We start from the raw sequence: 15148 nt of genomic DNA on the forward strand, positions 1-15148 counted from the left end.
CATGTAAACTATTGTGCGATAGTTATTGTTAAAAAGCTTAATATATGTAAGTTGATAGGTAATGGTTTTCTTATTCATGCTGGTGACAGTCACATACATTATAATATAATCTTTGCTCAAAGGTTCATGTCACATTGCAACACATATTCTAAATCATGGCCATCAACCCTAGAAAGGAGACAACAGTTTTTAAACATCTGGCAGAACAGAATAAGGCCTAAAAAAATACATTTGGTTCGGGTAACCCGACCCTACCTACGAAATAGGTGTGGACCCTACTGTTATGAAAGGTGCTTTATTATATAGTTTAAAACATTTAAAGCTTGATACTGAATATAACTTTAACCCCATTCTCCAATGATGACAATAATTTTCTTTTTAAAGCCTAATAATGAAAAAATAAAAAAATAAAAAAAGCCTACCTATACCCTACCTGATTATGAAAAGGATGTAACCCTAACAAAACCAATTATTTTTTTGGCCTAATTAAAAAAAAAACAGGTTTGTTACAGATTTATACATTAAATTGCAATTATCTCACATAAATTTTAGAGCAAATTGATTATTCCCTATATCTTGATCAACAAAGTGGACTTATTTGTATATATTTATGCCTATGGCATACAATTACATCTTATTGTCAGATTTTAAAATGTATTATTTGATATATGCAATAAATAAGCCTTAATAGGTCGTAGTGTCTGCATTCCAGACAAGTGAACCAGTTTGTGTACAATTACATATAAACATTGCCTATCTTGAATGTGAATATGATGACATTTTATCAAGTAGAATAATTTAATGTCAAGATTAGTGCAAGCCGTACCATCTAAATGGCTTTATATTTGCATTTTGCAGCTTGAGAATGCATTTTAAAACTTCATAAATGACACATTTTTGCCCTTAAGTCTACGTTTAGTGAAACAATACAATTTGAATGGGTCTGATAAAAAAGATGTCCGAAACATTCATTTGCAAATGTTGCAGAGCCCAAGCTTATATTTTAACCCAAATGTAATGGCGGTTTTGAATATCATAATGAAAAATAACTCGACCCAGTATGCATTTATTTTTCTTTCATCATTGGGTACCACCTGTCTGCATTAATGAATAGGAAAATAATTTCTTTGCCAATATCATAGTTCCTTTGACAAGTAATATAATTCATTTGAGATTGACATTTGAATTGATTTTGTCCGATGGTATTCATTTAGGTAGTATATTTTCAATAACACTCAGGAAAATTGGATAATTTAAACGTGCCACCTAAGTTCATTATTTGGCATTTGGTTTAATCAATATTTATTTCAATATATATATAAAACATTTTTTATTTCCAGATACTCAAAATTTGAGCATTAATATAGAAAATGATTTACTAATTAAAAAATACATAAAAAGTAGATGTGCTATTTTCACTAAACAAAATAATTTTGACAGAATTGAGACGGAAGTTAAGTTACTATATATCTTGCTTCTGTTAAATACTTATGTATAAGGCTTAAAAAAATTCAGTTGATACGGGCTGTCCAAACCATCCTATGAAATAGGGGCCGACCCTACCGTTTTTATAGTCAGTTTTGGTGTGTAGTTGTAAGTGGTGCTTCAATATGCAGTTTCCAACCTTTAAAGCTTTATATAGAAGATTTATTTACCACAATGAAAAGATGTAACCCTAACCACACCAATTTTTTGGCCTAAGATACGTAAAAACATGAACATCCTGATACTTTTGATATAAATTACAGTCTAGAACTAAATGCAAAATAGTTGTATATTTATGTCACTGAGGAAGATGAATTGCGCGCCAAATAGGTCTTATCACTCCAAGGCAAGGGGCTCACTTAACCCCTTCTTAATCATTAAGATTTTACTTTATGTCATCAATCCATTACCTCTTTTCTAAAATAGCAGCTATTCACATTAGTGTCATTATTTGAGAGACTGCATCCCTTTGTGGGATTCGCAGCACCCTATGTTTAAGTTAAACAACTGGAAAGACTAATTTATTTAATTTTCTTCTTCACCCTCTCATACTGACTGGCCAATTTGCTTGAATTTATCTTCCTTAAGACCCTAAAAGAGATGGCTGAACTTGTCGGAGAAAGTTTCGTAGAACATGTTAATTGTCATCTGAGCTATTGTTTATGAATAAAGTATGTATATGTGCATAATATATATGTGAAGAAAGCACAAGGGAATGTACACACCTTGTGTTTCAACAAAATTCATTTCAAGTTATAATTATTCGTTATAATATGTTTCAGTTGGTGTTCCGTGTGTTGCCGCCATTTTTCCGTATCAGCGACCCTTACAGTAAAGACGTACAGGACCTGCTCAAACTCACCAACCTCCGTGTTGTCTTCACAGAACTGCACACACTAGGTAAGAACTATCCCTAGTTCTGTGGTAGGCCTCAAGTCGTTGCTAATATAAGTTAGCTATCGCGAAGACAGCTGTATGATTTATATTGCAATTAAGTAAATGCTAAAACTTCTCTGGAAATTCCAAAAGAACAAACCCCAATGTGGAGGTCGAACTTGCAGCTTTTTTGATGAGATACCCCTTGACCTCTTTTTCAAAGGAAAGGTACCCCTTGACCTCTTTTTCAAAGGAAAGGTTCGATGCACAAAAAAATGTAATTTTAAATTTTTATGTTTTATTTTGATAACTCATTTAAGTCAAATGATTAAACCTATAAAATTGCTTTTTAAAAACAGTATTAGCCTTTATAAAAATATTTTTTAGTAAATAGCAAGTGACCACAAAGTTCAAAGGCGCCAAAAAGTTCGCTTGTATTTTTTTAAATCTGTACACAAATCATATGCTTTTTTGTTGTTTTCATAACTAATGTCAAAAGAGTTGAACATAACATTTGAATGATCAATGTATATTGTGCCCCTACAAGGATCTATTTAGGGATTGTGTTTAGGAAACTTTAGTTGGATAGAAACTGATTTTTGTTCAGATAATCGCCAAGCCAATAATTGGGATACCTCAGGAACAGGTACCCTTGTATAGGACCGCTGCATTCTTCAGTAAAATTCTGTCAACAGTGATGTCTCATGTTTATACACTTTTGTAATAAGGCTAATTTTGTTGAAAACTGATTTAACTCGGTATTATATAAAGCAAACACTGCAAATACTCTAGTACTGTATGTTCAGATTGGGTTAAACTAATATTTAAGAATTGTGCAAGACAAATCCTTATATGACTGTTTGTCAAAGCTTCAGTGCTTTGTATTAATCAGCAATATATGAGGTAGCAGGGCTTCCAAAAGTTTGAAATCTCAATCGGTCTGGGCGCATGTCGAACCGGTAAAACAGATTCAAAATATTTTTGCATTATATAGTCAGCAAAAAGTGTCTTCTTCGAACTACCATCATGTTTGGACCAATTACAAGCGTCTGCCATTTAGACGAAATCAAGTGTTCATTGTAGCGAAACAAAGCAGTTAGTCGTGTAAATCTGATGGTTATCTTGTCACTTTCATTAAAGTGTTGTGGGGTGGGGGGGGGGGGGGTGAATGACAAACCAGGTTTGTGTATCACAATTTTTACTGACTTAACCATTTTGGACTGAAAATATAAAAAATGGACAATGTTCCGACCAATTTTTTAAACCATTTTCTGTTATTGAAATCAATAAAAATCGGTCAAGACCAGCATATTGTCGGTTTTTAGTAGCTCTGTGCTTTAGGTCCTTGTCTGTGTTAACTGGTTCATCTAGATGTAGGACATATTTCTTTGCCGTAATTACTAAGTCAGCATGTTATAGATGATGGATGCACGAGGGTGCACAACCTGCTACTGCAGAGATCTCTAGGAGTTTCAAAGAGTTTGGTTTCTGGCTTATTTATGGGGCATGAGACTCAAAGCAATGGCTGGATAATTTATGGAGCCAACAGTTGCTACACTTATTTCAAGTGTACTTAACTTGAACATTTCATTCATAAAATGCTGCCTGTGGTGCAGACCACTGCTTACATGGAATCCTTTCTAAAGGATTTAAGAAACAAAAAATATTGCCGATGATCAATTCACAACTTGAACATATCAAAGTGGTATATCCAGCCATATTGCTTATCAGGAAATACAGTTCTTGGCAGTGTTTAGCATTTACCTGTTGAGAACATATAAAAATTGTTTCATCTCCTGCTATTCCGATGCATTTCCCTGCTATCAGTGTTTTAACCTTGATATTTGCAACATTAGGTGCTTTCAAAGATAGAAATATGTTATGACTTGATGTGCTTTGTTTCTCTGCTTTCGTGATCAAAAAATATATCAAAAAGTAGAGTAAAATTAACCAGAAATGAATGTTCTGGGGAATGTTTGCTGAGGATTTGTGTTTTTCATGTTAAACACATAAGAAACTGCCTCTATGATCTCGTAATCAATGTATGTTAAAAAAGTAGAACAAAAGTAACCAGAAATGAACCTTCTTGGGAATGTCTTTGGTGTCTGAGGATTTGTGTTCTTCATGTTACTCACATAAGAACAGGTACTGCATCCATTATCTGAGTCTGTGCTTCAGCCAGGATTTTAAAAGGGCAGGGTGCTAGATTAGAAAGGGCACTGATGTTTGATGCACATTGAATGAGCCTTAATGGGGCACTAGCAAGGGCCAATGTTCATTTCCAGGGCTTTTTCTATAGTACCCACGGGTCCGACTATCGGACACATTCCCAAAGCAAAATATAAGATATTTTTCCCAATTTTCAGAAAAAAATCCCAATCAATTTTTTTTTTTTTTTTTTTTTTTAAGAAAGTCTTTTTACATGTACTGGATCATTTTCAACATAATATCAATTATGTGATGTTAAGTTTTTTTGATAATTGAATTCGGAAATCATTAATTTTCATCACATTCAGATATCTGTATAAAATATTATCTGTCATGATCGATTTATTGCAATAGGTATTTACACCCAAGGATTGATATTTCAGCCATTTTGGGTATTTTAAAGGGAAATAAACTAATATAAAACCTTTCCCTAATTCTCTGGAGACTAGACAGCTTTTTATTTTAACTGTAAAATTTCCCAATTTCGGCATTTTCACGACGCAAAATTTCCCAAAATGTCTAGGGTCTTTTTCCCAAATTGGGCAGAAAAAGCCCTGATTTCTTATTGTGTATGTGTTTTAATTACTTTCAATATTTATAGTTTGTTATGAATATATAAGCTGTGTTCTTTACTTCATTGTCAAAACTATATATTATTATTATTTTTATACTTAACCCTTAAAATTGACTCTGTCAAACAAAAGGGCAAAAGAGGGTGATATAAAAAGGCACGAGGGTACCAGAAAGGGCAGAGGCATGCCCCACCCTGCTATTTAGGCCTAGCTGGAGCACTGCTTAGTAAATTCAAATCCTATTGTAATTTATCCTAAGCTGCTTTGTAGGAGCCCTTTCTTCAGTTGTGATATGTGAATGAATGCATTAAGAAACAAGAAAACTCCAATGTGGTCAATATTTTACTAATCAAAGACACATTCTTGTGCCAGATAATTCATAATTCTTAACATAACATCAGCAACTCTGTAATTTCAATTTCATTATTATCTCAAGCCTTTGAAGTGTTTATTACTGTAGTAATGGATGACATGTTAACATACTGGTGTCATAACCTCTCAGCTCAGGTCACCGGCCTGATAACCAGTGGTTATTACACTCTTATAGGATTTATGTTTTATTGTTCGCTGATTTGACAATTTTGGGCGGATATGGGTAATCTGAAATTGCCTTTCTTTGCCAAAAAAAATGAAATAAATTGGAGCAATAATTTTTAATCCAGAATTTAGATATAAAATATATTTTTAAAGCTGCTGCACTCTCACAGATTGACTGTTTTAACAACTGTTTTCATTTTTGACTCAGAGTTAGCCAATTTTTGCGTAATTGCCTTGAAATCAGGGATACAAGACTGCTGCCAAAAAGATCAGATTGCAGTTTTTCATATTTATGTTTGAAAAATTGATGTTTTAATGCAATTACTAACACTTTAAGAAAAATGAAATTTTCGGCCAAATAATTTAGGTCAATTGTGAGTTATCTTATATGACTGAATTGACGCCATTGATACCAAAATCAGCTGATTCTGAGACAAAAAACTAAAAAAATATGTCGAAACAGTCAGTCTGTGAGAGTGCAGCTTTAAGACTCCCAAGGTTTAAGGTGCATGTTTTAGCTACCTGGATACATATTAACGATTAATTATTCATTTGAGTTATATAATATAACTGATCAATATACTATCACCTTAAATCAAAGTAGATTGAGAGATCATTTATAAAGATACAACATTTTACTTTAGTTAACCTTGTTATACAATTTGACAGTTATTTAATACCTTCTATATCATTGGTGTGTGATTTAAGATAATTTTACAAAATGCCACAATTTATACATTATGCATCAGAGTTGACAATTTTATTGAAAATAAATCCCATTAAAATATAATCTTGTGCTTTGTTCATTGAAACGAAAAGGAATTCTGATCGCAAATATTAATGGCTGTCAATAAAAATCACAAAATGAAATTTGATATTTTGATTAAACACGTTTTATTATATTTGAATCAAATGAACATGAATGTAGGCAAAAAAAGTTGAGTCATAAATGATGAGCTGAGTGTAATATATGGAAAAATCCCACGTATGTGTTTAACTTACTTACCTTCATTATCGTATGATAGTGGGGTGATGTGAAGCGATAGTTATGTTTAATGCATTAAACACTGCAATGTTTGCATTTAAATCTGTCAGTAAATTGTTTGATTAGCATTTCCCCAAACATATGAGCAGCTGTAATATCATTGCCATTAATTTAAAGTGGATTTAGTAATGGTTATAGATTACAAGTGTGTACAAACAAATACAAATTCATTTGTTGATGTACATATTAATAATCTTTCAGTTTTTTAGTGGTCTACAGTGTATTGTGTAAACTACCTATTAACTGGGTCAGCTACTGTTTATATCTATGGCTTCACTTGATTAAAATCAATAACAGCTGATTGCTGATATACTAAAAGAAATGTATATTGGAAATCTGGAGAAAAAAATGCCTTTTCATTAGACTAAGTATAATTTTGACCACAAATTATGTTGAAAAGCGTAGGTTAATTAAAAGAAGCAATGTGCTCCCTTCGGAAACAATACATTATCAATTATAAAAGCTTAAGCAATTATTGATTGTCCTTGACTGAGAATTTGCCTAAGTTTTTGCTAGGCCTTACTGTTGCCAATTTTCTCTTGGATGTTATGTCTTTCATAATGTTCTTGCACATAATAACTGAGTTTGAAATGCTATACTATTTCATCCAGAGCTCAAATGTACACAGCATGGAACTGCATTTTACAAATGAGTGCTCAAATAGGCAATTCATTCACCTTGGTTTACCATGATTGTGAAAAAGGTTGTTTTATACAGACAAAACTCGAAACTCGCTTTGTAAAACTGTGATATCCCTATTTTCTGGTTATGTCAAACTTTTTAAGAATGTTTTGAGTTCAGTTTCATGTTCTGTTTTTCAGATATATTCGATTGTTCTTTATCTCTAAGTGATTCCTGAGGTCCCAAACACTTTGACATAGCGAGTTTAGCCTGTTGTAGTGTACATTATTTACCTTGCTACATTTTTTTCTTATATACATTCCTCTCTGCCAGGTGACAAGATGTTGATTTTCGCCAAATGTTATAACTCCATGTACATGAGGGTGACAGGCACATATATGTGATCTATTTTTCATAATTTTGTTATTTTCCCTTGCGCAGGTGACACAGTGTTTGACGGTCGCCAGGATATCCGTGAGAAGTATTACTACTCCATGTACGACATGACAGTAAGAGGTAGCTGCTCGTGTTACGGCCATGCTTCCCGATGTGTTCCTGTTGATGGATATAACAATGAAAACAATCTCAATATGGTAATTATGTGTTGCCTTATTATTTGAAACCATCGCATGTTGAGATAGCCATTGCTCAAAGCCGACACTGCACTCTCACAGATTGATTGGTATGACAACTTTTTAATTCCTTGTCTTGGAATGAGCCAATCTTTGCGAAAATGTCTTGAAACCAGTGATATAAGACAGCTGACAAAAGAGAAGATCGTAGTTTATCATATTTGCTTTTGAAAATTGATGTTTTATGTCTAAAAGCGTTACTAACACACTGATGCCAAAATGAGCTGATTCTGAGACAAAAACAAATTAAAAAGGTAAAAACAATCAATTTTTTAGAGAGCAGCTTTAAGGATAAAACGCAACTGAAGTCTTAAATGGTGTAGATTTCAAACAGCAGAGATATCTCCGATCTGTGAATAAGAGCTTCTTATACCACTATGCTACCTTGTATGGTAATATTAATATATATTGAATGTGATGTTCCCACAGGTAAATGGCATGTGTGAATGTACCCACAATACGAAGGGCCTGAATTGTGAACTGTGTCAGGACTTCTACAACGATAAACCATGGAGACCTGCACAACATTCCGACACCAACGCCTGTCAGAGTAAGATACTTGTTGTTTGAAGCGAATTTCAGGATCAGTTTATTTTAGTAATCTGAGATTGCTTTACTTATGAAATGATGAAAAAGCACATCACATTTGATTGTAGCATTTTGATTCTTCTGCATTTGTGTTAAATGGAAATCTGCCAAAGCTTTGGGAAAAATACATAATTTTAGTGATTGTGTCACAAAAGCCAATAGGGAATATATTTTTTATATCTGTTGGTGTTCTATGATTCACAGTTTTAGAAATGTAAAATCAAATTTTGGGACAGCACTACCGTAGATATAAATTTCAAATACCTATTATGAATATATTTTCTTACCCGTAATTGGCTTGCTTTCATTATCTAGGATGTGAGTGTTACAACCATGCTACTGCCTGTCATTTTGATGCGGGTGTATACGAACTGACGGGGCGTGTGAGCGGGGGAGTGTGTGACGACTGTCAGCACAACACGATGGGCCGCAACTGCCAAGAATGTCGGGCTGGCTACTTCCAGGACCCCAACAAGGAGCTGTATGACCCAAATATCTGTCAACGTAAGTCTGACCTTGACCTTCAGTTATCAGGTGTTATAGTACACCAACAAGGAGCTGTATGACCTAGATATTTGTCAATGTAAGGCTGACCTTGACCTTTAACTATCAGGGTCATAGTACACCAACAAAGAGCTGTTTGACCCAAATATTTGTCAATTTAAGTCTGACCTTGACCTTCAATTATAAGGGCTAGAGATAACTATACCCCAAATATGAGGATAACTTTGTCTTATAGCACCATTTTGATAACGAGAGCTTCTAACAAATTGATATATGTGAACTCTCTGAATATACTAATCCTACTTTTATATCTGTTGAGCCTAAGCTTGTCTTCATAACGTTGAGATCTCGAATGTTTCATATTCCATGTTTATCATTGCAGAGTGTGACTGTGACCCTACCGGTTCCCTGTATGATGGTGAGTGTGAGCGTATGACAGACGAGGAGCTTGGTCTGGAGGCAGGGCGCTGTAACTGTAAGACATATGTGACGGGTCGTAGGTGTGACTCCTGTATAGATGGGTACTGGAACCTCCTCGATGACAACCCTAATGGATGTGAAGGTAATTTCATGTCATTTACAACCTGATTTTCATATTTTTCTGTTTAAATGAATGAGTCTTATATCATTAAGATTATTTCAATGTTCAGGAGTTCGCCAAAGTTTTAAAATCAGAAAGTACACATTATATGCTGCTTAACTCAATATGAACAATAACGATACAGAATTAGTGTGTTCTTGTGGATATTATTTTCTACAACAAAAAAACAATAGAAATAGTGCAACAAATATAATGGATCAATCATTCTTTTGAAAATGATTTCCTTAGAAAATTCTCAGAAGTTTTTTTCTCCCACAATTTGAGTAATGGGACCATTCTGATTGGTGAAAATGTGTCATTTTTCCTAAAATGAGGATATCTGCCTAGAAATGATAAAAAAAATAGATAGAAAAGATAAAAAAGTATGATTTAAAGTGGGTTATTTTGAGTAAACACCAAGTTTTCATACAAAATCATGGGACCCAAAATCATAGGGGCCAAATTTTGTAATTGAAAAATTGTATGTTTTAGCATAATGAATTTGGCCAAACATTTTGCCCCCAAATTGGTCAGAAAAAACAAACAATGTAACTATAACATCCCACTTTTCTCTATTACAGCCTGCACCTGTGATCCCATGGGAACGCTGGAGAACTTTGGATGTGACCAGTACACAGGCTACTGTACCTGTAAACGTTACGTTACCGGCAAGAACTGTGACCAGTGCTATGTAAGTACCGCATGCTGTTATGGTTTAAACACTAGTATTTCTGCTTTAAAATCTAAATACAAGAAACAAAGATTAAATTTCTTTTCATAGATGTGCTAAGCCAGGCTAGTAATTAATAATAATAAGAATATTACAGTGGAAACTATAAGACAGTGTTTAGAGCACAATTGTAAGCTAACCCAATCCACAAAATGAAATAACTTAAATTTATATGACTGTGTCCATTGTTTTTTTTTGTGCACCAAATTTAAGTACATACACATGACTCAAATTCTGTAAATTCCTTGTTCTTCATGGTCAGACAAATACAACAAGCTTGTTTGGACCTGCAGTTACACCAAACGTCACTGCTATTATATATTGAAATCAGTCATTGAATCATATTGCTGGAAACAGTATGTTTAATTGTGTCTTGGTTTGTCAGTTAGCGCAGTGTTTAGGACCCTCACTCCTCACTTAGGGGATCTGGGTTAGATACCTGCCCTGGGCGCATGTGAGTTTGGCTAGTGGTCACCAAGTTGGACTTGTGGGTTTCCACTAGGTACCCCGGCTTAAACCATAACACAAGACAAAGCTCTTGCTGAACATAGTGCCAACGAGAGTGACTTAGTATAAGTTAATATCACTTTCATCACAATCGTTCTAAAATATATAATGTTTAAACTTATTGAGTAATAAATGAGTTAATTTTTCTTGCAGCCTGGGTTCTGGGGAATGAGCAATGACCTGAACGGATGTCGCCCATGTGACTGTGATGTGGGAGGAGCAACGAGTGACGCATGTGATGTCGAGACGGGCCAGTGCACATGTAAAGACAACATCCAGGGGAGACAGTGTCACCAGGTCCAGCCTGGATATTTCTTCACTAGAATGGACTGGTACACTTATGAGGCAGAATTTGCTGAAGGATTTGGGGTGAGTTGATTTAAACCAGTCCACTATCAGTTTTTCTTATTGATTTAACTATGTTTTCTTTCGTAAATATCACAGGTTGTCCTTACATTAAATCAATAGAAGTTTCATTGTAATGAGATTTTTAAGGGAAAAATTGCTAAATGTCAACTAAATGTTATATGGTTTGAATACCCTTTTTATTGCAGGAAATCTTGTTATCTTAATGTACTGTCCTCTTCCTGTAATTATACAGTCTGAATTTAATTTGTCTACTATGCAAATATACACATTACATTTTGTAGTTAATGAGTATAAGTGGAAAAAATGTTCAAACATTTAAACATAACTGCAAGTCATAGTAGTATATTTGGTATTCAGTTAAGAGCAGTTAAACTGCATCTTTAACAATGAATATAAAGAAAGTTTTAGGATTTTTTTAGTTTTAGTTAGTTGCATTTCCGCACTCTTTATCTTTCTGCAGCCAATTGTTTAAAAGTGGATAATTTTTTGGATTGTTCAAAGTTAGCTGAAAAGTTTATTGATTGGTCAATATTTATCCAATAATCACTAATAACCAATCAAATCATTTAAATGTGTTAAGGCCTAAAAAAACTATGTCCGTTTTGGGTAACCCTACCCTACCTATAAAAATTTGCCGACCCTAACTATTTTTTTCCGTTTCTGGGCAAAAAAAATATTCGTTAGCGAATAGAGCGTTTCAAAGGGCGGATAAATGCAGATTTTAATCAGAATTATTGTTTATATGATAAAACAAAGTCAGGCAATGACAGTAATGTAGGAAAGACTGTAATGTGCAAGAAAACACTCTGAACCTACGACAAATTTTGAAAAAAAAAAAAAAATCCCTACCTACCCTACCTTGAAATTTTGGGAAGGTTACCCTAAACAAACATTTTTTTTTTGGCCTAACTAACAAATATATGACAGTCCTGTAGACATCTTAACCAATTTTTGTTCAATTGACTGTTGTTCTTGATCTTATTTTATATCATAGTGACAATTAATCAAATTGCCTATTTTACAATTACAGAACACACGTGTTTATATCCGTGAGCTAATTCCGGACTACCGTAGCTGGACGGGGCCGGGCTACATGCGGGTGATCGAGGGTGATGCCATTCTGTTTTCCGATATCTCCGTAGACTTCCCCATGTACTATGACATTGTCATCAGATACGACCAGAGGGTAAGGGATATATCATCCGATTTGAATGTTTGCATTATGGTTAGTCTACATGTATGTTGAGTCAACAATTTTGACTATTGTTTCAGCTCGTTAGATTAATTAATCTGTACACTCATAAGTTTATGTGATAAAGAAGTTATTTGTTATCAAATAACAGAGATTGTTTCGACCATTTTGTTTTTAGAATAAAATGATAGAATCAACAGAAGTTTACAGCAATGCACTTTCAGATGTGTATAACAATGACAATGTTAAGTGTGAGAGGGGTCTACTGGTATAAGTGTCCACCTCTCGCCAAACTTGGCAAAGAGGTCCTGTGTACGATCCCCATAGGGTTACTTTCTCATCTCTTTCAAAAAGCATACAGTACTGGTTTCTGCCCAAGAAACAGACTTGAGACTTAAAATAAAAGCTAAAATAAATTAAAATATACTTATGACAATGTGCATTTTTAATTTGATAAAAAGCCATTTAGAACTAGTCTTATAATGTGTATTAACTAATTGAATTGTTTGTTAGTTGCTTACATGTTAAGGTAAGAATCAATGTTAAATGTTAAATGTTGGTGATCAATGTTAATTGTTTGTTTCCTTTTGTGACTATTACTATGTTAACTTGGGATTTATTTATCGATTGTTTGACCTTTTCCTGCTGGGAAGAAGGTTTGCTTTTCAACTTCCATACTTTCACTTTATCTTAAAATTGTATATTCATCACCCCAACGGTAAAAAAAGTAATCAACATATATTTTAGACTAAAATGATGACTTGTCAAGCTTGGACTATTTATAACTAATTCTCATCTACTTTTGTTAATGTGAATTACTGGAGTTGCTTTGTCATTGTCGGAGTAAACCATTTACATTCTTATATATTACATAATTATATTTCTGACACAGTTGTACTTAGGTATGCGTTATCAAATTCAGAAGATTTTTGTAATCTCCCACAGATAAACTTAGATCTGAACTATTTATATTAGGTCTTATTAATTGACATCTAGGGCATTTTTTGTTGTATATTTATTTCTAGATATCAATTGAAGAAAAAAAAATACCAAAAGATCTAAATTTCTGTGATTGATTAAGGGCATTATTTTAAAGCAAACTGTCTTTTCTTCATACGTTTTTTACTTGTATGTTAAAATGGAGAATGCTTGGTTGGTATTCAAAAAAGCCTGCACATAGAATGTCTATTGATCTCTGTATTACAACTATTTTCCTTTTTTTGCTACCAGATGACAGAGAAGTGGGATGATGTTCGTGTACGAGTGATTCGTCCAGACATTGTCGACAGGGACGGACCGTGTGCCAACGCCATTCCTCAAGATGATGATAAGGCTGTCATGTTGCAACAGAGTAGGTTTTGAGCTTGTCTAAGACAAAATGTCCTTGGGCCGATTTCTGGAAACTATTTAACTCCTTTATATCAGGATTAAACTAAGCTCACTACTTTTTTTCCTTCTGTAAATTAAGTTATATTCACTTAATTGAATATTTATTGCACTTTTAATGGGAAATACATGTCTGATTATCACGATAAACTTATTTTTATTTGATGAAATTAAGGAAAAGTAAGAAAATTTGCTGAACCAAAAAAGTTACTTAAGCATTTCAGCTGAATCTTTTTGGAGAACTTGGTCCCTGGTTGTGTTAAAGGATTGGTGTTGTCATTGATGTCACTGGCTTTGTCATTGGCATCATCAGCGTGCAATAGCTTTACCTCAGCTATTACTCATGAAACAAAACTTGATACACATGATGACATTACAAACATCTACAGCAAGGGCCGTAACTCTGTCTTAATTATTGTTGAGTTATTCCCCTTTTATAATTGAAAATGGAACAACCGACAAAATTTGGTGTTTGTTCACGGCACTTTTGTTGTTCAAGTAATTTTAAATGACTTTGGTCAGTTGCTTTTTGTTGTTTATTAATGGCATTCATCTCTCAGGATGCCAATTATGCTTCCAACAGAGTAATTATTGTGTTGATGCTGTTTGTAAAACTAGAATTGAAAAATAGCGTACATGTTTTGGGAAGGAAAGAATTTACAAACATGTTTACATTCTATTTAAAGTTTTTTTGTATATGACATATTTATGATAAATTGACATCCCTTTTAAATTCACTTGACACATTGAATTTCTCATATGGAGACCATATAACCTATTATTCATAAGACATACAACTGCTTATAAAGTGTTCTGGAAAAGTTATTCAAATGTAAACACTGTCTTTCCAGGTTCTAGGTTTGTGACTGTGGAGCCCTCTGTCTGCCTGGAGAGTGGGCAAAACTACAGCATCCGGATCGAGTTCAGCCGATACAAGAGTGACCGACAAACCCCAGACGCAACTGTCCTTATTGATAGTGTGAGTTCATATCAAGTTATGTGGGTAAAATAGCGTTGTTTTAAAACAGTATTATTAGTAATCACCCTTCAAAAATCTTTCGTTGATCACTTGCATTGTAATTTAATTAAAAAAATTCTATTTAGATAAAGATGGCATCACTTCAAAATGCCGACGCTGCATACTTTCTGCTTTGTTTTTTTTACATCACAATAATCCTAAAGGATTAGCCGAGCCGCATCTTTCTGCAAAATGCCAAATTTATAGTCCAACGAGAAAATGGTGTTGTATCATGTGATCAAAATGTCGAGCAATAATGGGACATCTCACAGAGAAGCAAAAATACCAAACCTTCAGA

The 15148-nt window shown here is 33.9% G+C and overlaps 1 protein-coding gene across 2 annotated transcripts in view; it reads left to right on the forward strand.

Annotated features, from left to right (window-relative positions):
- The window catches only part of LOC128217187 (laminin subunit beta-1-like), a 46860-nt gene that overhangs the window by 12852 nt on the left and 18860 nt on the right, over positions 1–15148 (forward strand). For both annotated transcript variants that reach the window (XM_052924134.1, XM_052924135.1), the window contains exons 4-13: positions 2268–2385; positions 7786–7937; positions 8406–8526; positions 8880–9068; positions 9451–9630; positions 10230–10339; positions 11039–11254; positions 12285–12440; positions 13677–13797; positions 14684–14811. In XM_052924134.1, coding sequence (XP_052780094.1) covers positions 2268–2385; positions 7786–7937; positions 8406–8526; positions 8880–9068; positions 9451–9630; positions 10230–10339; positions 11039–11254; positions 12285–12440; positions 13677–13797; positions 14684–14811 — 1491 coding nt within the window. The remainder of the gene's footprint in view (positions 1–2267; positions 2386–7785; positions 7938–8405; positions 8527–8879; positions 9069–9450; positions 9631–10229; positions 10340–11038; positions 11255–12284; positions 12441–13676; positions 13798–14683; positions 14812–15148) is intronic.

Source organism: Mya arenaria, chromosome 14, assembly GCF_026914265.1.
Source record: "Mya arenaria isolate MELC-2E11 chromosome 14, ASM2691426v1".
NCBI lineage: Eukaryota > Metazoa > Mollusca > Bivalvia > Myida > Myidae > Mya > Mya arenaria.